General features: G+C 37.8%; 1 protein-coding gene across 1 annotated transcript; it reads left to right on the top strand.

Moving 5' to 3' along the window:
* Positions 1-353: 353 nt before the first annotated feature.
* Positions 354-27,388, top strand: LOC139149327 (iodotyrosine deiodinase-like). The gene is made up of 3 exons (XM_070721042.1): positions 354-872; positions 21,710-22,026; positions 23,864-27,388. Exons 1-3 carry the CDS (start codon positions 467-469, stop codon positions 24,044-24,046), a joined length of 906 nt encoding a protein of 301 aa, XP_070577143.1. The 5' UTR covers positions 354-466; the 3' UTR covers positions 24,047-27,388.
* The last annotated feature ends 397 nt before the right edge of the window (positions 27,389-27,785 follow it).

Genomic DNA, 27,785 nt, shown 5'->3' with positions numbered 1-27,785 from the left:
AAACTAGACAGACAAAAATATTTTTTTGACTTTTTTATTTTTTCTATGGTGATTACAGTGAGACCGTGCAATTTTTTTGCGTGTGACGTTATGACATTCCCCCTCCCCACATGACACATTCAAACTTTCCGAAATCTTTAGTTTCCAATCACATATTTTTTTATAACTGCAGATTTTTTTGAAATTTCCAACATGGAACTGGAAGCTGTCATTTGGACCATATCTTGCCTTCTTATAGGTGCGCATAAAGTGGCGCCCCTCCCTGAAATTCCATGACCCTTCAAAAGTGATTGCACGAAAGATAGTGACACCCCCGAAAAAAATACACAGTCCCCCCTGCAATTTCTGATCAGACCGTTACAGCGCGCAGCGTACGTATTGATGGGTATTGATCTCTCCCACTCGCTCGCCGGGCTCAATACTCGTACCGCTGGTAACAAACTGATCCATTACGCTGCTGCTCAGCATGGCGGATGCATTGGTATCATACTTGCCGTTTGTTAGTGAGTATTGGTTGCACATTGCAACGGTGATTGTAGGATTTGCGTTATTCAGAGTGTTGAAAAATGCTCTTGTTACGACAACCACGAAGAACTCCAAGAAGACTCGTGTTGGGTGTCAATTAGATAGCTACGACCTGAGCTTGATAAGCGAAGACCTCAGTGAACATGACTTGGTTGCGGCACAAGATGCGTCCAACGGGGAGGATAATAGCCCTCAAATTCTATACAAAAGTGTTCAGTATACAGCCGAAGAAACCGTGAGCAGAGCTGCAAAATTTTACAGTGCCATCAATCGACGGAGAACCCTCAGACATTTCAGCGCAAGACCGGTTCCGCTGGCAGCGATTCATAGCGTCATCAAAGCGGCAGGTAAGGGACTGGACGTAAATTAGCAGGGGGTCGGGGGGATTTGGGGGAAGGTCACATTTTTTTGAACCGCTGTTTGGGGGAGGGTCACAATTTTTGAGCTCCTCTGAGGGGAGAGTCATAGATTTTTGGGACAGTTGCCCGTGCACTAAAAGTAGCTCTACACAAATTGTCTGTTCTGTGCTTTTTGTGTCAACTATTGTCTTACGAATTCTGACCTAATGTCATTGGATCCGATTATGGATTGGTATGATTGCGATTATTTGTAAAGAAAATACGTTCGCATGACATTACTTGCACACTGCCTCTTAAATGCTCATTCCCAACTCTCTGTATATCTCTTCCCCACCATCATCTTAAACAGGATTGTCCTTCTTGTCACTATATTCCTATCGCCATTAAGTTTATAGCAAATCCAATTTGTTGTACCTCAGCTAACCCACCATAATAAAGGGGATGACTCTTGCTATATACTAGTATTGTAAATGTAGTGTGTTTTGTTACTAAACATACTTTCCCATATTTCCTCCCATGTAGAGATTGAAATGCTCAATACATGGTACATGATTGTTGTGGAGATCAGTCCGTCACGTTGTGTTTCCAGTATTCCCTCAATTGTCAATGTGATACATTCCAAAATTATGAATTTCACTGATATTTTAATAAATGTTAAATAATAATTCCTAAGAAAAAATGGCAGGCACATGTGATTAATTCAAAAGAAAACATGTAAAGAGCATTATTTATTACAATTACTCCTAATGGAGTGTAAGTGTGCTCTAGTCCATTATGAGCCAATTTGGGCATTTATGATTGGAATTATTGGACAGCCTGTTGAATCATAAAATTCCACATGTGCAGTTCAAAGCCAAAGTGAATGGGCACCTATTTACTGTCTATTTAAAATGATATGCCATTGACTTGGTGTAGCAGTAGCCATACGAGAATGGTAAGAGCATGTATTCAGCTATTCCAGGCTGCTCTGATTGCCGCCTACAGCGGTATACTCATAAAACACAGGTGGCACTGTCGCTACGCGAAGGCCTATGCACCTGTTAGAGAGAGCTCTTCTGGGTGAACGTCGGGAACACGCAGGGCTATGGGATCTACAGTTTATACAATGAAGGCAGTAGCAGTGACCATGGGTGTAAAAAACGACCGGCATGCAGTAACTTATCTCCATGCTTAATTGAACCAGACATTTATGCAATGACAGCAATTTCTGTTTCTACAAAGAAATAATCTCTTTTGTCGATATTTTTAAGGTAGAAATTTGCAGTAACAAAAGTCTATGACCCCCTTGTAGCTTGTTCTCAATGAGGATATAAAGGCTAGATGTACATTGCGTTCGAAACACACTTTCACAGAATATAGGGTTAAACTTGCAAGATTTACAAGTTCACCAAATATTCACGAATTTTTTGTTTCATGCACTTCATTACTCATGAACATGCATTAGAAATTCATCATTATACTTTATGAGTTATTTATGAATTTTCATGAATACATCGAATTCATCAAAATTTCATAAAACTTTTGCTTCATGCTCTTGATAGTTCATTGAAATTCATCATAAGTTCATCTTTATATGTGATGAATTTTTTATGAATACATCTAGTCCGTGATTTATTCATGAAATCTCATTGTGATATTTTCATGAACTTATTAAATTCATCAAAGGTCTTGAAATGCTCATCAACAATGACATGAATGGTTCAACAATGCAAGACTGGCAAGTTCACCAGATATTCATGAAATTTTTGTTTCAAGCACTTCGTTAGTCATCAACATTCATGAGAAATTCATCATTATACTTCATGAGTTATTTACGAATTTTCAGGAATAAATCAAATTCATCAAAATTTCATAAAACTTTTGTTTCATGCACTTGATAGCTCATTAAAATTCATTATAAGTTCATCTTTATGTGTTATGAATTTTTTATGAACACATCTAGTTCATGATTTATTCATTAAATTTCACTGTGAAATTTTCATGACCTTTGATGAGTTTAATAAATTCATGAAAATTCCACGTTGAAATTTCATGAATAAATCATGAAGTTATTAAATTCATCAAAGGTCCAGAAATATTCATCAATAATGAGATGAATGTTTCATGAATTTTTAATGTACTGAAGAGCAATTCATAAAATGTGCATCACAGGTTCATGCACATATTTTCTTATTCATAAATGTTCATCAAATATTCATGCACAGGAGTTTTGTGGTACAAGTCAAGATAATACATGAACTGACAGGTGAATTTTTTATGAATTACAATGAATAGTTCATGAATGTTCATGAATGTTCATTAAGTCATGAATTTTTCTTCGCCGGGGTAGCCTTGGCCTTCGTGTAGGGACAGTGGTACATGGTACACATATCCTCCTAGCGTAGGGCAGTATTGCCGTTGTACCTCAATTTCTGGACTGGACTGGTGTTTAGGTAGGACATCAACTTAATCAAACCTTAACACTTCAAGCTAAAAACTAATATCTAAAAACTCGAAAAAGGCAAAACGTTCAGCTTCAGAACTGCAGCTACATAAACCAATAAGTGAAACTGATACGCTCCAAACAACACCGAGACTTGTGAATTGCAATATCAACATCCTTCTGATCCACAATATATTTTTCATAAGCCAATAAGTCAATCATTGAAACATACAGACCTTTATTTCCTGAAAATTGACAGGCTAAAATGTACAGTGTACGTCAAAAAAACTTCGTGGTATGTACTGCGCAACACTTATAAACAAACTTGTACAGAATTGAACGTGTGGAAGTTATTTGAATATTTTTAGAATAATTTTCACACTTGGATGTGGTGACAATTTAGTCCAGTTGTAAGTGATACATATTTGTGAAAATCATCATTTAATTAAGTACTTTCAATACTTAGACCTCTATCAATTTTGGCAGTCAGGAAGAACAGACAGAAATAATTGAGTGAAATTTGACGAATATGACAAATCTCTGACTTAAATGACGTTACAGTTACTGTCATTTTCCAGTTGAATACAGTATGTACGTACCAGGCTTGCAGGTCAAGCATAACGTGAAATAGGCCCAGAAGAAAGTTTTTAAATAGCTTTGAAACAAGCAGAATGCAGATCTTGTTTAGCAGTCATCTAGTACCAAGACTAACTGTTTACACATGATGCTATGCTTGGTTTCTACTTCATGGTGTATATACAACGTACATGATTTCACTCAGCAGAAGATTGCACTTTCAAATTGGAAATATTTGTGAGTTCACATGGTGGTGTAATCTTGCATTCTGTTCAGAAATGGCTAATATTATGATAATTTGGACAAAGCTATTTTTGTCAACATACACTACTATCTTGTCAATGCACCAATTATAAAAAAAAATATTCATTGCCACCATTTTAATACTTCAACAGTGCCCATGTAACTTTTTTAATGGTAATAGCATGCTGCTTGCAATTGGCACTTGAATTAAAAGACTCTGTACTAGATATGTACCAAGTTAAAGGGACAAAGTTGCTCTTTTTTGACATTATTTTGCCATTTAAATTTCTTTTGAAAGCTTAGATCACTTATGTTGTTCTTCTCACTGAAATATGCTTAATCACTGGTTATTGCAATTCAATTCTCACTTTTTATAAAACACATTTAACAGGGGTCGCACTAGCGCTCGCCACATTCGCAAAATGCGACAGAAAGTGCTGGGTGGCGAATAAAATGTCTTCCTGGTTCGCCACGCTCATGAAAGTGTGGCGAACTGGCCTCAAACTCAAAGACCCCGGTCAAATTCACGGTGGACGATGCGATACTATCAGGTGATGAAATCAATGTGACTATACTCTCGCTCTCAGCGCCACGTAAGTTTACGATACCCGACAGTGGTTGCGTACTATGCGTTCTGTCCAGCTTAGGTACGCATTGCCAAACTCTGCAAGCCATAAAGCTTTTGTTTACCCTTTGAACCCAGTTTAGTACCATATAAGGACCTAAATAATTACATCATCCAGTCTAACAATAGCGAGTTCCAGTAACTTGTGCGAACTTTCCGAGAAGGGGTCAGTGGTTTACGTGAATATTTAATCAGGTCAGACTTCACAAGCAATCCACCCCTACCTACCTCCCCCCCCCCCCTCTTCTCAGACAAGGACTTTTGAACGCAACTGCTAATATACTTCTTTAAAAAGACTGGCGCAGTTCATTTTCTGTGATAAGGAATCCTAGCAACCCACATGATTCAATTAGTACAACCAATAGAGGTAAACTATTGTGCAACACATACACACAAATACAGGGCTTCCTTTCCCCATCGTTTGAACTGCAAGTATAATAGAATGAAGAGCTGAAGACAAAAACAGTTAACTAATTTTTTTATTGATTAAATTTGGTGTTTGGACCAACTGACATTAGTTTGATTCACGTACGTACAACATATGCTTTCGATAACTTGCCTTGATTTAATCGTGTCTCGTAGTCATACTGTGTTAGTCAATGTGTTTTCAACCATACCAAAAGCGGTCTTTAGATAAGAAACCACAAAGTTTTGAGATAAAAGTTTCAGGCCCGGTTAATTTCAGTTAAGAAATACAGTGTTTTCAATTGGCTTCGAACTCACAAAATACGGTTTCCAGTCACCTTGTGGTGATGCAACAGACACATGTCAGACGCGACGCGACGTAGGATACATGTCACGATGTCAACAGTATAAACACATAAATTTGTAAACAAACTAGGTCGACCGTCTGGATAAGGCCACGATATCAACAGTCTGCATGAGCTTATCGATTGCAAGTCACTTGAAAATCAACAGAATACACTTCAGTTTAACTAAAATCTTACAAATTTCTTCATCATGCACATTGAAAGAAAACCTCAACCACTGGGACCGTCTGGAGCGTTCAGCTTCACGCAATGATGGCCATGCTGCCATCCAACGCTACGTTCAGTCGCAATCAACTTGGCTAGCAAATCGCTCGATTTTTCCATAGAATATTATCAAAAAAGTGGTAAAATCTACCGTTTCTATCACTCAGAGAGCAATAGCTGTACATGATATAATCGTCTTCTGTGTCTGAGTTGCGGAAAAGCTATATCGTAAGGTCTCTCGACTCTCGCTCACGTTGAGTACACGGCAGCGGGGCAGCTGACCTGATTAAATATTCACGTAAACCACTGACCCCTTCTCGGAAAGTTCGCATAAATTACTGGAACTCTCTATTGTTAGGGTGGATGATGTCATTATTTTGGTCCTTATATGGTACTAAACTGGGTTCAAAGGGTAAAGAAAAAGCTTTATGGCTTGCCGAGTTTGGCAATGCGTACCTAAGCTGGACAGAACGCATAGTACGCAACCACTGTCGGGTATCGTAAACTTACGTGGCGCTGAGAGCGAGAGTATAGTCACATTGATTTCATCACCTGATAGTATCGCATCGTCCACCGTGAATTTGACCGGGGTCTTTGAGTTTGAGGCCAGTTCGCCACACTTTCATGAGCGTGGCGAACCAGGAAGACATTTTATTCGCCACCCAGCACTTTCTGTCGCATTTTGCGAATGTGGCGAGCGCTAGTGCGACCCCTGCAAATACCTGACACGTGAGGGCATTTAGAACACCTCTATAGCAGCTCTGTCTGTTCACACAGCGAGTTGTGGATAGAGTGAATCCTTACACCGGCTCAGGTCTGGCTGGCTAAACCGTCTCAAATTTGAAACAATTCAGGGCAAGTTAAGAGCGTCCACACTTAACTTATTATGCCAGTATTGGACCTGAGCCATTTCAGACGAGTTTTAGCACAGGCGGCCCAGATGTATTGAGTCCTCACTGTTTTCTCTATCAGTTCCTCTCCTTCTCATCATGCTCTGATTGATCTTAGTAAATACAATAAATGATTCTATAACCTAACCTAGCCTTTTGACTCTTTATTTGTTTTACACCCCATTATAAAGACATTTATCTCTCATATACACATCTTGTCATTAATTTAATAGTTAACACAACCAATTATACTAATAATGCGAAAGATAGGAAAAGTTACATCTCTTACTATGTTCAGACAGGGAAAAATTGAAACGCTTCTGCAACACTATTTGTGATTTGTAAACACAGGGGATTAAAAGATTGAGTCCGCTTGCGTCCACATTGATGTTTAAGACGTCTTAATGCGCCCTCTCGAGTTCAAAAGGTGTGTATGGCCAAGCATTGTTTGTAACAAGATGGCTGAAATGGACGACGTCGTACTGGCTGTAAAGAATGTGAAAGAGGCTCCCCACCTAACTATCAAAAATGTTTTTGTGTCGAGTTTGTATTTTATTCGTTTCTAAAATGTGTTCCTACATTCTTATCCGATTGTTTGTGTTAATAAAAATGTTTGTTTCGCCTCGCCATTAGCTTTCCCCCACACAACAAAACATTACGGTATGGTACGCACTAATCCAAACTCCCATACAAATATCCGAGGCGAAACAAACAGTTTTATTAACACAAACAATCGGATAAGAATGTAGGAACACATTTTGAAACGATTCAAACACAAACTTAATGACTCAATAGAATATTTTTGTTCCCAATTAATAAATAATAGACAATCTCAATTCTGGGTTTATGGCATTTTTTGTCGACTGATAAAAGTCTTTTCATCTTCAATATTCCATTCTAATTTCACCTACAGTATATAATATCCTAACCTCCTGTGACTTTCCTTCTAAACGTTGATTTGCCTTGTGCACCAAAAGAGATGCTGTATTTTATGCCAAACGATGAAAAAATATGTGAAGAAATAACCATGTATCTGTTATGATATCAACCCACTCCCGCGTGACATATCAGTCAGTACGGCATGCGAAACCCGGATGGCCATACCGATTGGGGACAGAGCAGAGTAGATTGAAACGCAAACAGGGTGTTATTATAGGAAAGGCGGTGACTTATTTAAAGCTGAATAAAATGCTGTCTCTGGTTGTGTAAGTCTGTTGATCGAAATATATATTTTGTTCCCAGTTGATTAATCATGGGGGATGGCAGTCTCGATCTCCCCTTATGGTTCGATATTTACTGACCGACGTTCCCTCTCATTTTTGTCAATCGATGAATGCATTTTCGTCTTTCATATTCAATATACTTTGACCGATGTTACATCCTGACCTATACTGTCATTAGTTTTGACCAACGTACAAAGACGTTGCCCATGCGTCCGGTTGATGAGATATTTTGCAAAACGGTGAAGAAATTTGGGCCCGGGAGACATCGATGTCACTCTTTCCGGACTGTTTACATGTAGCTTAGGGGATATCAAAGGAGATGAATCAGTTAGTTAAATAAAACATAACTTTTCGGACTTATTTTATGTCAATTTTGTCAATGTCGGACTTTTGATTCGATTGAGAAACCAGAATCACCTGCAAAGATGTCTATATTAAACACGGACGCACAATTGGAATAGTTTGTTGTGCTACTGTCGGTCTCAGTCGTGGTGTCTCTTCCATAAAATTTCGAAGCTATATACTAAGGTCTACACTTGTCGTTTCAATTCACAGGTAGTGGTACACCGATGACCAGATATTGTACCGTTCTTAAAACTAGTCTAAGCAATTTTACGACACTGCACTATTTGCTATCGTGTCTCCCCGTGAACGTCCTTGAACCTATGGACGTGAACATTGTTTAACTGCACCCATTAGAGTGTAAACCCCTGCTCGTTCCCAGCAGAATACTTTTTAAAGTTCTGTACATCAGTGTAGGCCTACACTGTGTGTACATGGCCCTAAACTTATGGAAAGGTATTAAAGAATAAAGGATCGTTACAGTTGCTAAAATTGCGAGAAAAACGGCACTTTTTACTCAAATAGAATAGTCCTATCTACAAGCGCTATTGTTTTAAATCACGTCCAGGGGTGTGCTGTTGATTTTCATTCTTTCGTGCAATTTCATTCGTTTGGAGCACATATCCTTTCATTTGACCGTTCTGTGGGACTCTTCTGGATATGTGTTTTGGATGAAAAGAACTCTACAGTGAAAGACATAAACTTCGACGGTCATAGGTATACAATATCGGTTCGATGTGCGAAGATATACAATGATTACAAGTTATTTTAGAAGTTCTCAAAACCATAAAAATAATTCTGCGCGCCACTTATTGATAGTTTCTTCTTGTGAACGTCCTTGAATCCGTACCGCGACCATTGTTTTCGAAGTGTTCGACGGTCGATGATCGGTAGATTAATGAAGATATACGTTACTGAACTATCGTGTGATTGTTTAATAGCATGGTTAGGTAATAGACGGTATAGTCTGTAGAGGCGATACGGCGAAATTACACTGCCCAAGGGAGCGTACATCGCATGGTTTCTTACAACGAAAGAGCCGTCTGTTTCCATATAGCTACTACGTGAAATCCGGCCTCACCGATGTCCCGGGCCGATATCCCTGTCCTGATTCGGAGAACAACTTTCAAGCTGCATGTTGAGGTTCAGATGTCCGATTTTTTCATGTTTAAAGGCTTATTGATTTACAGAGAACGCCCTTCTTGTTTTTAGCTTTAACTTAGCACATGGTGGCAATTGAAAATTGAAAGCCAAATAGCCAGTGGGAAAAAATTAGACGACTCGCTCTCACCAGCGGTCGAGGTCGCAGTGGGAAAAAATTAGACGACTCGCTCTCACCAGCGGTCGAGGTCGCAATGAAAAAAAATCGAAGTCTCTTAATCAGTATCATATTGCTCCGCCATGTTTTATTGTTGGCTGTACGGTCAGTTTAAAGTCACAGACTTTCTTCAAGGTAAAATTCATATAATTGCCATACCGCGAAGTTCCCTGTGCATTTCAATATGTCTATTTGGAAGCAAAAGCGCCACGGACATTCGATCGATGGTGATGAACTTTCTCCAGGCCGTGACATGTCACCAGTTACGAACTTTACCGGTTTTTGATACGAAAGATGCAATATATTATCAGCGTTGTTCACGTTGTGTTTTGAGTTTGATATAGAATATAACAGGAAAACACTAACGATTAGAGTGACGATAGAGACCATGCCCGATACGGAAAAATTGACATCAACTACTTGCATTGAGCAGTGACCTGAAACTTCAGACTGATATATAAATGTCGACAATATAAAACATTGAAATGCCGGAGAGAGAGAGGGAGAGAGAGGTTACGCGGTCGCGAACTGATTATACTCTTTCGGATTTGACTTCGGTTTAGACGATACACAGACATCGAAAATGTACACCTACTTTCCAGAAATTCGACTAATCTTATAATAAAGAGTACGACAAATCCAAAAGTGTTGGTTGAAGTAAATCTTCAGATGTTGGTTTTCTAAAGTTAGATAATACTTACAGAAATATGGTCGTCATAGTCTTCTCTAAAAACTATTATCTTCAACACCACGTTTCTTATGATGGGTGATGTCTTTTTTTATTATTTTTACAAACTTTCAATGCATCAAACGCCATAAGACTATCTCATCTGCCTGTCAAGGAGTTACAATATATTTCCAAGGGCTGGCACACGATGTCAACTTACGTGTCGTCCGTCGAGCGGCCGGTGGCAGTGTCACAGATTGTTCCGTCTGTAATCGCGGCCACTTTGATTTTGATGTGACACCAACATGCGTTTGAGGTTTTTTTGTTACCTAATTTGTCGACCTCACAAAATTTCACAGTCCATGCTTTGAAGCAGTCTCAACATGGCAAACATGTCTCGCTTAAATTTCATCCTCGTCGTTCCAAATTAAATTCGACCACTAAATTATTTCAGCAGTTTTAATTTCCTATTAATTCGACGTTTTTCAAATCGTAATTATTTTTTTCTGGTCGAATTGATAGGGTTTTTGGTAGCAAGCTTATCTCTTCGTCGGACCAGTATACCGCGAGATGTAGTACTGTGTTCGGCAGCCATGGCGAAAGAAATATTGTATGTTGGCTGTTGTTTGTTTTATGTTACAAATACCTGTCGCTTGAGGGCGTTTGAAACTCTTCTGAAGTGGCTCAGTCTGTCCACACACAGCGATTTGCGGATAGAGTTAATCCCTACAACGGCGAGACTGGTCGGGCCGACTAAACCGTCTCAAATCTGAAACGCTTCAGAACCACTTCGGTGTCAGTATTGGCCCAGAACCGTTTCAGAGGCGTTTCAATGGCCTGTGTATGAACGGCATCTCTATCTTTCGCAATGTTGACCAACCCATAAAATCCCTGATAAGTCCAAGGATTAGCATAATTAGTTTGCCATCTGTCGCATATGTTTTTAGTCCCCACGGACACCATCCAGGGGGACTTATAGGTTTGGTCATGTCTCTGCGTCGGTGCGTCCGTCCATTCACGCCGATATCTCAGAGACGCCTGGAGTGATTTCATTCAAACTTGGTACAAGGATTATAACCTATGTCATACATATGCACGTCGATTTGTTTTGTGATCTGATCTAATATGGCCACTTGGCAGCCATTTTGTTTCCTGTATTTGATGTCAGTGCGTACGTTCATGCAAATTTCTCAGTGATGCTTGGAGTGATTCCATTCAAACTTGGTACATGGATCACAGGGAACTTAGTAATCTTGTTGTTGTTGTTGTTGTGTTGTTGTTGTTGTTGTTGTTGTTGTTGTTGATGATGATGGTGGTGATGATGATGTTGACGATAATAAAAAATATTAAAAAACAATGTCTCATTCCTTGCTGTTGTTTGTCGATGTTGTAGATAATTGTAAAAGAAACCTGTAATCGTGATCAAAAAACGACGTAGGTCGCCCAACGTCACTCCCGTCCTATTATACAACCAAGGGTGGAATCGAGATGCCCCTGATCAAGCCTCATTAGCCACCTTCAAGGCCCAGAAAAAACACCCCATTCACGAGCGATCGATTGAAATGTGCTATCATAGGCACTGAAATTTATCTCACTGACCTAATTTGGGCTTCACTTGAACTACCGACCTGCAAACGAGTGGAAAAAACGGCGATTTCCAAGTCGTACCCGGTCAAATCGATCACATTTGAACTTCCCGGTCGATGGTGACGGCGCTTTCGTCACTGGGCATTTAAATTGACCAATTGGGGGCCCTGTAAAGGCTGCTTCGGCCAGCCGATTGTTTATGTTTCAATACTCCCTGCTCGTACGCGTACGTGTAACGTTCAAAAGTACGCGAAAAAACGTAGAAAAACCTCATAGTCATGCAGATAAACGGAGACTTTCCAACTCTTTGTCAGGAAATCTGCCATTTTACGTCAGGATATACTGTCGATAGTTAGAGCGTACACTTCCGTGTATTTGACTTTCCCCCGTTACAAGGATACAAGCGTAATCAACATCCGGGCTCGTACTTGAGCGAGTGTACATTGTCGTTGTGAATGAGTATTCCAGGTGATAGTTTACAGTAAATGACGGGTTGATTTGTCATTGGTATCCATATATAAGTATTATTCTACAAGAATAGAAATTGAATGAAGTTGAGACCGCGAAGTTAAACTGTAGTGAAATTTTGCGTTGGGACAAGCCTCCTCATGTATTGGTAATGAGAGCTGGCCGAAGCAGCCTTTACAGGGCCCCCAATTGGTCAATTAAATGCCCAGTGACGAAAGCGCCGTCACCATCGACCGGGAAGTTCAAATGTGATCGATTTTGACCGGGTACGACTTGGAAATCGCCGTTTTTCCACTCGTTTGCAGGTCGGTAGTTCAAGTGAAGCCCAAATTAGGTCAGTGAGATAAATTTCAGTGCCTATGATAGCACATTTCAATCGATCGCTCGTGAATGGGGTGTTTTTCTGGGCCTTGAAGGTGGCTGATGAGCCTTGATCAGGGGCATCTCGATTCCACCCTTGGTTGTATAATAGGACAGGAGTGACGTTGGGCGACCTACGTCGTCTTTTGATCACGATTACAGTTTTCTTTTACAATTATCTACAACATCGACAAACAACAGCAAGGAATGAGACATTGTTTTTTGATATTTTTATTATCGTCATCATCATCATCACCACCATCAACAACAACAACAACAATAACAACAACAACAACAACAACAACAAGATTACTAAGTTCCCTGTGCATGGATTACTCCATATATTATATATATGCACATGGATTTTTGTTGTGGTCTGGTCTAAAATGGCCGTGTGACAGCCATTTTATTCCCTATATTTGAAGACCATGCATCCATTCACGTAGATTTCTCAGCGATGCTGGGAGCGATTGCATCGAAAATTGGTACATATATTAATCCCTATGTCATATATATGCATGCCAATTTGTGTAATGATCTGATCAAAAATGGCTGTGTAACAGCCGTTTTATTTCCTGTATTTGATATACATACACAGGGTCTCCAGGATTCATCCACAGGGCTCAAGGATAGCAAATTAAGAGATAATCAAGAATAATACTATGTCCATGCATAGGGGCTGATGAATGCAGATATCTCAGATATGCCTGTGCCAATTCTTTTTTAAACCTAGTACAAGGATACTGCACTGTGGCATACATATGCAGGTCCATTTATATTGGTGTGGCATGCATAATTAGTGCTAATTAGCATAATTTGGGATTAGAGCGTTATTTCTGGTACGACTGTGCTAAATTTGATGAACCTTTGTACAGACGTTTTTCACTCAGAGTTTTAATGTCCGTATTGTACAAATTAATCGCTAATTTGCATATTTGATGAATTTTTTGCTCACGTGTTTACACACGTGAGCATTTGTCGTAGCGATGTCTGTCTGTCTGTGTGTCCGTGTGTCTGTCTGTCTGTCTGTCTGTCTGTCTGTTGGTCCGATATCTCAAAAACGGCTTATCAGATCAGAATCAAATCTGGTACATAGATTCAGTTAGCAAATGGCAAGAACTGATTAGTTTTTGGTGGGTGTGGCTTGCATACTTTTTGCTCATTTGCATAATTAATGATTTTAGAAAAAAACGGATATTCATTAAAAACGACTACACACAATTTGATGAGATTTGCTACAAATGTTGATCACACCAAGATATATTAACCATTAAGGGGTGACATGAAAGAGAGTTGCTAATTTGCATATTTAATGAACTTTCCTAATTAGGGATATATGTCTGATTTGACTCTATCAAAATCGACCAAACTTGGTATGTATATTAAAGATACTATGATTTAACATTATTGAAAGTCATTAAGCATTTTAACTGCAGCCAATTCCTAATTTACATATTTAATGAACTTTGCTAATGAGAGATATATATTTAAATTGACTGGACCAAAGTTGATGAAACTTGCTACATGTATTGAAGCTACTATGATACAACATTTTGGAAAGTCATTAAACATTTGTACTTCAGCAATTCCCATTTGCATATTTAAAGCGCAGTGGTCGTCGCGCTGCGCATCCTCCTGAGGGGGTCCCCCTCTGTTGTAAACAATCCAAGAACGCCGCACATGTTACGGCTTGATTGTAATGTTTGCGATATTGCCGCTTGTTAAAATGGCGGCTGATCTGTCACAAGCGTACCAACTAACCAAATGTAACACACAATAAAAGGTCAAGTAATCTTAGTTGAATATCTGCTGAATATTGAACAATAATTGCACGCTGGGATTGAGATCACATTTGCTCATGATTTTCTTGAATCAGTCGAATGGGGCTCGGCTACTGTTATCGCTCGAGCCATAGAGCTAGACGTACGCATGTACGCAGTATACGCCAACAGACTATCAACGACCGAGCTCTAGTTTTCGACATCGCTAGCAAGGACTAGAGCTTTCATTTCAAGAGGCCCGACAGGAGTACAAAGACAACAACCCAAACTACAGAAATCTACAGCTAGCAGAGCAATGCCCGCTGCAGCAAGAAGCATCTCTGCATCTGTTCCGTTCCGTGGTCTGTATGAACGTCCGTGTCAAACCGGGTATATGGCGCGCTACACTCGGCTGTGGAGAATCCAACTCAACTACAATATTTACCCGTTTGGGGTGCAAACGAGAATTCCGAGTACAGGTATCAAGTCAAGCGAAGGACCTTTCATAGGTCTTCTTGTTATGTAGGGGTTATCTCACTTGAAAGAGGATTCAGACCTACCCGGCAATCAGGAGGTACAACAACGAAGTTTGCCCAGCACCGCTAGGCCTACACCAGCTAGCGGTTGGATCACTGCCCTGACCGTGCACCTGAGGACCAGGGCACAGGATCTCTCGATACGTCTATGCACGGTGTAGCCGTGCAAGTTCCTGCCAAATGCCGTGAAAACCCGCTCGTTTGTCTATTGTTTCCTGTCATTTTAGTATTTCTTACCACGTAATACTAGGAGAAGTAACAGTTGTTGGTTGTGGGCCAAGTCGTCGCGGGCCGGTACGTTGTGGGACCGGATTCTCTATATCCGTGTATACGTCAACGCGGTGACCGTCTTCCAACAACATCTCCCGTGTCCTGCTCTGGCTTGCCGATCATGGTCTTGAGTGTAACTTTTGTGTTAGGCATTGTGCTTGTTGCTGGTCTACATATATAGGCAATGTTGATCATTTTAGTTATGTATTTTCACTGTACTGTACATAGCATTGTGTACAACCAGCGTGATCGCGCGCGATCAAAGCTTTTTGTTCACTGTGTCTGCGTGCAGTAAACTCAGCGACATACGTGCTGAGTGTAGTGTCCCAATGTTCGTAGCTCTACACGAGTTTATAGATAGAAATACACCACTGAAGTTCGTTTCCAATCTTAATATTTTACTATTGCATGATGTTGAGTCTTACAAAGGCCTTAACAAAGTGGGGGACTGCTCCCATCTCACTCCTATTGAAGTTGAGAAGACTTATGTTTACAAAAATTTATGTTTATCAACAAAAAAATCACGCACGCGCAGCGCGACGACCACTGCGCTTTAATAAACTTACCAAATTAGGGATATATCTGAATTAACTTGATTGTAGTTATCGAAACTTGCTATATACATCAAAGATACTGTGAATTAATATTATTGAAAATCAAAAAACATTTTTACTTCAGCCAATTCCTAATTTGCATATTGAATGAATTTTCATAATTAGGGATATTTATCTGAATTGACTCGATCAAAATTGATGAAACTTGCTATGTACATTAAAGACACTATATTACAATATTATTGAAAGTCATTAAGCATTTTCTCTTCAGCCAATTCCTAATTTGCATATTAAACGAACTTTCCTTATTAGAGATATATATCTGAATCAACTTGACCAAAGTTGACAAAACTTGCCACATATATTGCAGATACCATGATACAACATTGTTGAAAATCATTAAGCATTTTTACTTAAGCCAATTCCTAATATACATATTTAATGACCTTTGCTTATTAGGGATATATACTGGATTTACTTGATCAAAGTTGGCAAAACATGCTATGTACATTGATGATTATACCAGGTTAAAACAATATCAAAAGTCATTTCACATTTTCATGTCAGCTAATTTATAATTTGCATATCTAATGAGCTTTCACAGTTTGGCATATATGGCTTGAAGGACTTGGCAAAAGGTAATTACGCTTGCTACATAAAGTGGTGATACAATGACAGAAGTCAAAGAACTTTAATATTTTTATTTCAGCTAATTACATAATTGTATACTTCATGACCTTTTAGAATTAATCAGCAGTGAATATTGTTCATTATACTGATCATATTACTTTCAATGAAGTTGCAAACATGTGGCAAAGGTTCAAATTTACATATAATGCAATATATAATGAAACACGTGAGCATTTTCAGTTCATATCTGGTTGTAATTAGGGTGGCAGCCCAGATTGGTTTTATGTTTTCACCACCATGGAGGTCATTCTCGGCCATCATAGCCTCATCGATATTGCAGTATTTTTAATACTCAATACTCAATACTTTATTGCTCAACAACACACTCAAGGAGTGTGGTAAGGCAAAAATTGTGATTCCTAATCATGACAGACCTAAGTCAATGAACAGGACTCTATCCTCACTCTCTGAGGACCTGTAATCAAATTACCAATTAACAAGTAGGGACTGTGTCATCAACGATGAATTGTTGTCTCTTGTCTTTCATCAGTTTTGACTGCTTAAGGTGTTTAATGTAGGATACCACTGCATCTTCTCTGCTTGTGAAGTTTGTCGATAATGCGTATCTATTTAAAAGAATCGATGTATTTTGTCGGCAATTTCCTATTCAGGAAATATCAAATGGACATTCAAAGGTTTAGCCGCAAAATCATCTTCTGTTAAAAGTGACCCTCGCCCAAGATAGATTTATAAAAAGTGACCCTCCGCCTTGAACAGTTTTCTAAAAAGTGACCCTCTCCCCCATTCCCCCAGCCCACCCAGCCCCCCACTGTAATTACTCCCTAATAAGTGTGGCAGGATTATGTTAAAGCACTTCAAAAATCAAAAGTACATCATACGAACTGAATTGCCAGTTTCATACGAACTGAATTGCCAGTTTTGTCCATGTGTGAATAAATGTTATATGGTCAGAACTGCATCATTAGTACATGTACTTCCATTTGGTTGATAGGCAAATTGCAAAGGATCAGTGAAATAATGACAATTTTTTTCAAATGTTCAGAACAATGCATTTGCAAACCTTTATGACAGGGGACATTAGTGCAACTGGACGGAGATCATTCATCGAAGTAATGACATTCTCTTTAGGGACTAGAACAATGCAAGACCAGGGATTTTTGACTAGCAAAACACATACTGAAAATTAAAGAAAAGATTTTTGCTCATTGGTTAGAGCATAATTAATTTGAGAAAGCATGGTGAAACTGCATCTGGACAAAGAGCCTTGTTTGGATTTAGAAAGAAAACGGACTTGATCTTCAGTGATTTGGAATGTTTGCTCTTGATTTCCAGACATCAATTTAAATTGTTCTTTGACACTGTCAAGTTCAACACTTAAATCATGACATATTTCTCTATTCTGATGACATGTAGAACAAGTGGAATTCACAAATTGTCACAGTTGGTACATTCCAACATGCCTTGAAATTTGATAATCACGTCACAGGTGTCCACTGAAATGTCATAATAGTCTTTACTGGTTATCATTGAATGATTGGACGATATACAAACAATGTGTGTCAACTTTCATGACAGTAAAGTTGATTTAGTGAATTTGCTTATCAAGATAATCAAATTGAAAAATACTGGTAGTGACACTCTGTCAGCTTTGGGCAATTTGAGTCGATATTTATTACTCCCATATGCATGTGCTACAGCTTCTCATTATCATTCAACATTTTACCATAACCATGTTTGTCCCACGTGAGGTCATGGAAGTCCCTCACCCACCCACCCACAGACATGTCTTGTACCATGCCCCCAAGTAGAGGTCACTCTAAGTAGGGCCTGTGCACAGAATGGTTGCAGCCACCATTAACATATTTGTGAAATGCTTTCGTTTGTGTTTGCTTGAAAGTGAAAGAGGCAAGCCCACAACCTCAAGCTTGACTTCACAGACACTGATGCAATCTTATTGGCTACCAGGACATCCTAAAACAAGCAAAGGTAGAATGTTTAAAAAAGCACATTTCTAACCTTGCAAAAAAGCAAAGCATGAGTCTTAGGTCCACAGAAAATTACCTTTTGATTGACCCCTTTCCCCCATCACACACACACTTTAGGAACCTGTATACCAAATATCAAGGCTATCAGACAAGCAGATTTTGAGAAACAAATTTTTTGACCAAAAATGGAAAAAATTGCCCTAAAAATACAAAATTGCAGATTTGATTATAATTTCAATATATCAAACTTAGTTAATCTGTAGGAACGTGTATCAAATATCAAGGCTATTAGACGAGAATTTTTTTTGAAAAACACATTTTTTCACCAAATACCCCCGGTATGGGAAAAATTGCCGCCAATACAAAATTGCAGATTTCGTCGTTATTTTAATACATCATGAATAAGATAACTCCTAGCAATCTGTGTACCAAATATCAAAGCTATGAGATGAGCAGTTTTTGAGAAATATATTTTTTACTAAATATGGCAAAAATTGCCCCAAAATACAAAATAACAGATTTCATCAATACTTCAACAAATCATGAATAAGATAATCCCTAGGGACCTGTATACCCAATATCAACGCTATCAAACAAGTAGTTTTTGAGAAACACATTTTTTGGCCAAAAAATGGCAAAAATTGCCCCAAAAATATAAAATTGCAGATTTCATCATAATTTCAATATATCATTTTGAGTTTAATAATCTGTAGAAAATTGTATACCAAATAACAAAGCTATCAGACGAGTACTTTTTAAGAAACCTATTTGTTACCAAAAATTGCCCCAAAATTACAAAATTGTAGATTTTCTCAAAATGTGAATGAATCACATTTCGCTTATCCCTATGAACCTGTATACCAACTATCAAAGCAGTTTTGGTGAAACAAAATTTTGGCCAAAATGACAAAAATTACCTTAAAAATACAAATTTTCATATATCTGCACAATTTGAACAAATTTGAAATAGGTCACCCCTAGTGACCTATATCTCAAATATCAAAGCTATCTGACCTTAGTTTTGAAGATTTTTATGTTTTTTGACCAAAAACAGGAAAAAAAGCCCAAAATTACAGACATGCAAAATTCACCATAATTTGAACAAATCTAACTGAGGTCACCCAAAGTGAACTGCATATGAAAGTTAAAAGCAATAGCGCTGTTCACGGCTACAGGTTTGTTATTAACCCTTTGCACCCTGACCCCCTGGTACTCTATGACGTCATCAGACATTTCTGTCCGAGCCGGGTTCAAAGGGTTAAATATAGGTGTATGCGCACGACATCGGACATGCAGCTTGAAATGCGGACAAATTTTATCAATGTTGCATGCATGGCTGTTTTTGCAGCTTGTAATCTGAGTCGTTAATATGTTTTTTAGTATTCACTGTTACACTAGCAGTCGGCCACCGAGATGTATTTTCATCGTTCTTGCATGCGTAATTTTCAAAAGCGTAATCTAAAAATGCGGACAAATATTTATTTTTGCATATTAATGAGAGAACAGTGACGTAAACTGTGAACGGCTCTATTGGACAAGCTTTTTCAGAGAAGAAGATTTTTTGACCAAAAACAGCAAAAAAATGCCCAATATATACAAATATGCAAATTTTACCACAATTGGAATAAACTTACCAAGGTCACCCAAAGTGAACTGCATATAAAATTTCAAAGCAATTGGACATGCAGCGTGGTTTCAGAGAAGGCAATTGTTGACAGATGATGGACGGATGGACAATGAGCCAATTTGATAAGCTCCGCATCACTGACAGTGAGCTAAAAAGATAAATATCAATACATGTGTTTGCAAAATTTACAAAAATACAACAATAGTAAAGACCTTTCAAATCCTGGTGTGCACTGCTAGATTATCATCAGTTGCCTCATGATGGTTCAAAAAGGTTGAACCAACAAAATGAAATTCAAAGTCGCAACAAACTATAGATATAAAAGCTCACGCTATAACCAGTATCCAACCATATAGTATTGTTTAATTTGGATGGGTATCATGACAGGGTTTTCACTAGGATATCTGACAGATAAGTCTTTGAAAGTACAGAGGAGAGAACATGCGGGAGGCTGAGGGGAAAATTGTCAGAGGGGTTGTCTCCTTTCTTGCTTGGAAAATTTTGAGAAATTGAAGTGTGCAATGGTGAAGTCTGTTGCAATCTGGGAGGTGTTTTTACCAGTAAAACTGTTAGAAAACTCCAAGGGGGAGAGCACGAGAGGGGAGTGTCCCCTTCTTTCACATTGAAAACTTGGAGAAATTTATGTGTGCAATGTTGCAATCTGGGAGCTCTTTCAATTTATTTTGCACCAAAAATTGAGTAACCCCCTTCTATCCACATTTTGAGTATAACCCCCTCCCCCTCCACGTTTCAATTTGTGATTCAAAAATATGTTCAAATACACTTGATATTATAAATATTACAAGTATTAAAAGCTCACAGAAGGTATATCATACATACACTCACTCTGGCCCGTCACATCTTAATAAGTGTGAGCAAAGCCTGATTCATTCTTTCAAAAAGTAAATCATAAGGAAACTTTTGGCCCATTACCTTTAATCCCAATAAAGGCCTTGATGCTCTTGTATTGAACAGCGCCACCTACGATCAACATTGACTTTCTTAAATGGGTATTGTTTGTCCAGTAGTCGCTCTTAATGTCTCATTTACTTTTACATTTCTTAAATACAAACAGTATATAGCAATATCTGATTAATATTTTACAGTTTTCAAGTGCCCTGAAGTGAATTTTCATGATATATTTTATTCTTTAAATGACACTCTTGTTTTTGTAACTGACTCTTATGGACTAGCCTGTTTCTCCAGCCTGGTGGGGTCGATAGATTCATGGGGTTACCTTCTTTATATATATATATATATATATATATATATATATATATATATATATTATTATATATATATATATATATATATATATAATATATATATATATATATATATATATATATATATATATATATATATATATATATATATTTATTTATATATATTATATATATATATATATATATATATATATAGGGGTCAGCCACTTTTGCGTCTGCAAAAACTTATCCACTACCCCCAGGCCAAAGAAACTGACCAGTCCCTTATTCGAAATGTTAACCTTTTTCAGGCCTAAATTCTTATGCAGTATAGGGGTAACTGTGGTAAGTTACCTGAAAGTCAAAGTTCAATTGAATCATTTACTTCTGTCAAAATCATGATCCTGAGCAGCGGTCATGTGCTTTTTCCGTTTCCCTTTAGAATGTCAGGAATTTTAAAGGTTTACAATGTTTCTTTTTGTGACATTTATTTTGTCGACCCACTGTTATTTGGTGTCTCTGTGTTTTGAGCGTTCCTGCAGGCACTGCACCAAGTGGAGCTCACATGCAACCATGGACATTTGTGGTAGTACAAGATGCAGACATGAAATCTCAAATCAGAGCCATCGTTGAAGCAGAAGAAGAGATCAACTACAGACAGAGAATGGGGGATAGGTGGGTCCATGACCTGAAAGACCTGAACGTCAACTGGGTAAAACCATACTTGGAAATAGCGCCATACTTGATCTTGGTGTTTGAACAAGTACATGGTGTGACCAAGGATGGATTGAAACAAACCCACTACTACAGCAGAATTAGTGTTTCTATTGCATGTGGCATACTACTGGCAGCTTTACAGGTACAATTTCTGTATGGTAATACATGTATACAATATTGGGACCAAAGGAGCTCTCAGTTGTTTATAATGGCTGGGGTTGGCCGGCAAAATCCGGGGGTCACCTTAACTTTGAAAACTGCAAAGGGGGTGACTGCTCTGTGAGGGTGACAATTAACTAAAGAGAGGTTTAATTGACAGTAACTGAAATAAAATTGTAATGTGGAAATTGTTTTAGTGTGTCACAGAAAACGTTATTGAATCATGTTGTTACATCATTTCAGCTGAGAGCTGGGACACTCAGACCATTGTGCAATGCAATATAGCATTATTGACACTTTAAGCTGCTCTTTACATGTTAAATATTTCAAACATATGACTTTTTCAGGGCAATAAATGTGGTTAGTTTTTGCTAATTTTTGGCCAAGAGAAATGTTAAATAGTAATTTCTTGCCACACTCATTGAATAAGATATACAAATTTTGCAAGGAATGTAAGCAAATCTGTTCTGGTCCATTCAAGAAAGCCACCATGATTGATTTTTTTGCCCAACAGATATATCCTAGGAAATATGTTTACTTTGATACACACATAGGATTCAGGTAGACAGACTGAAATGGTGGGTTTTAAAATTCACAGAAACTGTTCATTGCATCTGCAAAATTTAAAGACATTATATTCCTTGTTGCTTTTATTTTTGCTAAGCGCAAAAAAAACCAGAAATCTGCTACTGTCATAATTGATAAAGACAGTTGACAAATCACAATCTTAATAATATATATTTGTCATTGCCAACCTTAGTCTGTACTGCACGGCTTTTCTTGCTGATAATTCCACATCAACTGCAATTATCTGCATATTTACCGTGACGTATGGAATGATTCAAGATTGAGCAATTTCTGCTCATGAACTTTTGTCAATGAACTGGCATACATATACATACATACATACATACATACATACATACATACTTTAGTTGTTGCTTGGCAACATACGTCAAATAATATTTTCATCAAATTTTCAAATTGATAAAAGTGATTTATAGATCAACCATGGTCAAGGTTCACTCCTGTTTTGGCATGCAAATTGTTTACTCATCATACGTCGTATGTATCCCCTTCATAGGCTGTTATTATTTGTTTCAATTTTTTTAACATTTTAATTTTGAGAATACCATTTTTTTTGCGTCAGTAGTTTGATACTGCCTGATAAATGTGCGCTGGCTGGAAGTAGAAATTTGACAAACATCATACCGAAAATTCTACTTAAAAGGATTAAAGAATTAGGTTACATTCAAATGCAGCTTTTTCACTGTCACTAATTTTGTTTAATCTTGCAGTCCCCCAAAACTGGGCAACTCTTTTTTCATTCAATGGTAATCCAATTATCTGAATCAAAATTCAAAGGTTACCGGTATACCTTTTGTATCCATGCAGTTTTTAATTTCCTCGTATTGACCCAGTTCTGTTTCTGTACGTGCCCAAGAAAATTAAACCACACGCCTGAATGACAACAGACTTGGGTGATAATACATAGCTGTTGAGTATGTTGACTAGTCAGTGGAGTGACTGACAACATGATGGAAATTAAAGTTCCCATTGACGTCCATTTAGGCATGTATTAAACTATGACAGTGAGGAGTTGTTTTCAGTAATAAAAGTCAGTATTTAGATGTGAGTGCATTCAGCAGGTTTTAAGAGTATTAATGGATAGTAACCACTGGGATAATTATTACAAAATATCAGGCTTTGTAGACCTTATCAGTGCCATACATACTGTTATCACCTTTGAAAAGTGTTACTTTGCCAATAGTGATAAAAATTCCCATAACTCATGATGCTTTTATGTTTACATTGACCAGGAGGCTGGCCTGTGCACCGTCACCTCAACACCCTTGAATGCTGGCCCTGCTATTCGTCGTTTGGTCCAGAGGCCGACCAATGAGAAACTCATGCTGTTGCTGCCCGTGGGCTACCCAGCTGAAGACGCCACTGTTCCAAACCTGACGAGGAAAGCACTTGATGAGATCATGATATTGATCTAAAGGGTGTTGTCTGCAATACGCCCGTAGTTTACATGTGCAGTACGCAGTGTGACAAAGGTCATACCAATAATCCACGTTTATGATTTATATGTCCCACTCAAGTGCTTGCACATGCTAGCTTATCTGAACCTCATCAGAATTGCAGGCCCGAATTCACAGTCAATTAATGTGGCGTGTTTTCTTTTGATACTTTCATGAGTTCATCTTGATTACTAAAACAGCAGGCACACAGTCCATGTAGCCGACAATGAGATGCAAATGATATGCGGTCAAGGTCTCCTCAACTAACTTTCAGCTGGTTCTTCACTTTCTACTATTTTTATAGTATTTTTTACAAAGGCACAGACTTATTCTACCTGCAACTTAAAACTGATAGTGATTTTGTAGCTCATTCTTTACTATTTTTCATAGTTTTTGGTAGCCGGTAACAGACACTTCGTGTTGTCGGCGGCTACATGGACAGATCTGCCAAACAGCAACAGTTTTCTACAGCACACTCTTGTTCTCATATCATTTTTAGCTACTATAGACCTTAGTCTATAGAAGCTATTGGGATGGGTATCCGTCCGGCGTCCGTCGTCAGTCTGTATGTATGTATGTATGTATGTATGTATGTCCGTTTGTGAGGCGTCCGTCCACTCAAATATCTTGAGAACCGCAGTACTTACTGATTTGATATTTGTTGTGTAGATGAAAATACGATTTTGAGAAACTATTTTTTTTAATTTTTTGATATTGTTGAAAATAGGCAAATTAATGCCAAAAAAGGTGTTTTTGGTAAAAAATCTTCTTCTTCATAACCGCTGGTCAGACAGCTTTGTTATTTGGTATACAGGTCCCTAGGGGTAACCCAACTTAGACTTGTTCAAATTGTGATGAAATATGCAAATCTGTATTTTTAAGGAATTTTTTTGTCATTTTTGGTCAAAATTTGACTTACATTGTATGTAATTCTTGTACTGTATAAACCCTATCAATTCACCCAGAAAAAAATAATTAATATGATTTTAAATAATTGAATTAATTAGGAAATCATCAAAGCCAAAATAATTTTAGTGTAGAATTATCAGAAAGTTCAACTTTTTTTGACAGTTCATAGTGAAATGCTTACCATCTTGGAGGATTAAAACATGTAAAGGCAACTTTCCTGAATCCCAACTTTGACATATTCTGAACCGTCATTTATTGTGCCCTGTATGTTATCTAAAAGAAATTGCTCAAAATAGTCAATAGAGATAGAGATAGAGATAGAGAAAGTTCTAATTTCCATTTATGGTTGACTTGGTAAGGATAAAATAAAATACTTTTTGAGGAAAAAATAGAGTGGTCAATTAAAAGAGTGGTCAAAGTGATAGGGTTTTTATGGTAAAGCTGGGCTGTATAAAGATTCCTCATGTGCTATTTATAGCAATTATGCAATCTGTGTAAACAGTGCAATGAAAGTGTAACATGATTCCTTATAATGCTTTTGATGACCTTGAACTTCTTAAGTTTCAAACCTTTGTCTCTTCAGTGTGCTTTCTCTGAGTATGTACAGTCTCAACTTATTAAACAGAACTCACAATGTTAATCAAAGATATCCACCTTCTTCATCAATACATGTGTCACAAAAGGTTATTCTCTACATAACTCAACAGAGCTCTGTCAACTGTTGAGTTGCTTGTTCTTTTCAAAACCGCTGGTCAGACAGCTTTAATATTTAGTTTACTTGTCCGTAGGATGACCTTAGTGAGATAATTTCATACAGTAAGGAAATACTTAATTTTGTATCCATGTCTATAGTAGCTTCAGGGACTTTGGCCCTATGTTATTAAAAAATGTGATTTCTAGTGATCAGAGTTACATGAAACAACTTTTACAATTTTCCAGCCACTTCTTCATCGTAGAAGTATCAAAGCCCTTCTGTGGAAAGGTTGAAATCCAAATTGCCTACCGTGGTTTACAGATGACGGTAGACACGTGTTATTTCAGAGGCAGCTAGTACAGATCTCAGACAAATTCAGAGAGTGTTGGTTATTTCAAGTAGACAATATGACTTCATCTTCTGTTTTTCATTTTACCACCATTAAATTTTATGCTCATCAACATCCTTGATTCCATATATATGTGTGACATGTTTTAAACATTTCAAAAGATCATGAGTTCTTGTTCTTTTATTGTAAAGTTAACCTACCAGTAGTCTCTATGAGCCCTGCAAAAGTCACTGTGCATGCATATTTTTTTGCCACAGTCTGTACCCATTTCAGACATGTACAATGGAAATTGTTCATCAGGCCCCCATTCCATATGTGAGGAAGAATATACAAAATGAGCTTCATTGAAAGAATGGGATTTTCATTCTGAGGACAAGTATGTGCGTCCTTCAATGGGGCAGTAATTCAGTTCAAAACTATTGTTTAAAGGTATACTGTCACCCGTTCCAATTTTGCTACAGTTATCATCGAAAGAGAAAATCTAACCAATCACAGATTTTGAGTGGGTGGCCGCTTTTTAAAAACAGCGCCCTCACATTTGCATTTTGAATACCAAGGAATGCCCCTTTGACCATATATGGGCATATTTAGATTACAGGTGACTGCATACCTTTAATTACATTATGTCAAATATTATATCTTTGCTAACTTTTGATGATTTTTTCACAGTTTTTGTATCTAATGTCGACCATAATTTCTTGTTCTACTCCCCAAAGCATGCTGATATACATAATATACAGCTTTTTCAGCCTGTAATTGTTTAAACTGCATTGTTATTGTTGACAACTGACTTCTGGGCCATACTAGAATTCCTATGTAAACAATATCTGTGCATTTTACACATACAGTATAGATGCAGATAATGTTGACAAGCTAAATAGTAGATGTTTCAAAATGCCTTTGGAAGTAGAATTAAAACTTGCAATTGACATAAAAAATCAATGAAAAATCAAGTTAGATTTACTGGCCCATTCACCCTGAAAATTTGATACATGCAAATGTATCTACACAAATATTGTCTTTTCTCGTTTATTATGGTTGCAATTTTCACATAACGCAGCGTATTTTGCTCAACATCACGTTTTTTACAAAGATGCATTCAATTTCTATTAATGTGTTCACCCAAGATTGAAATATTGGTTAGATTCATCTTTTAGCATGACAAACCGTCATAAGGTGGGTTAGAAAGGAGTTTAAATTGATGCAAATTTATGCAACTCATCTGATTTTCTGGTTTCTTTTTCCTCACCGTTCACAGTTCAAAATATTTTAAATCCATTATGGTCGAATTTTGTGCAATTTTATGTTCTTTGAATACTACATAACAAAACGACACACTTGTTTAGCAATAAAGTTCTTACATTTTGAGTAAGAGTCATTTCAATTTTACTTATCAACGCTCTATAATCACAGTTTTAGGAATATCAGTCTTTCAACTGCTGCTATTTAAAAATGAGAATACATAATGCAATAGAAACACTGCAGCCCAAAAGCCCCTCATTTTGTCCAATGAAAGCGCCCCAACTTTTTGCCACACATACGCGAAGTACGCGTACAGAGGGTCGAATCCACCTTCCACGTCATGTTAAAAACTTCACCGAATTTCCTCACTGCAAAGGTAAATATTTATGAAAGAGTTGCAGATTCCATTTCCCTTACATGTTGCCCTTTCAATTATAGTATTTTGGCAAGAATTTGAAGGAGGATATCCAAAATACCAAGCGATAATAGTCATGTGCAAAAATAAAACACAGTCAACAGCCATC

The sequence above is a fragment of the Ptychodera flava genome, chromosome 14, assembly GCF_041260155.1.
Source record: "Ptychodera flava strain L36383 chromosome 14, AS_Pfla_20210202, whole genome shotgun sequence".
Taxonomy (NCBI): Eukaryota; Metazoa; Hemichordata; class Enteropneusta; family Ptychoderidae; genus Ptychodera; species Ptychodera flava.
The sequence above is the reverse complement of the archived record's forward strand: the minus strand, read 5'-3'. Positions and strand labels throughout refer to the sequence as shown.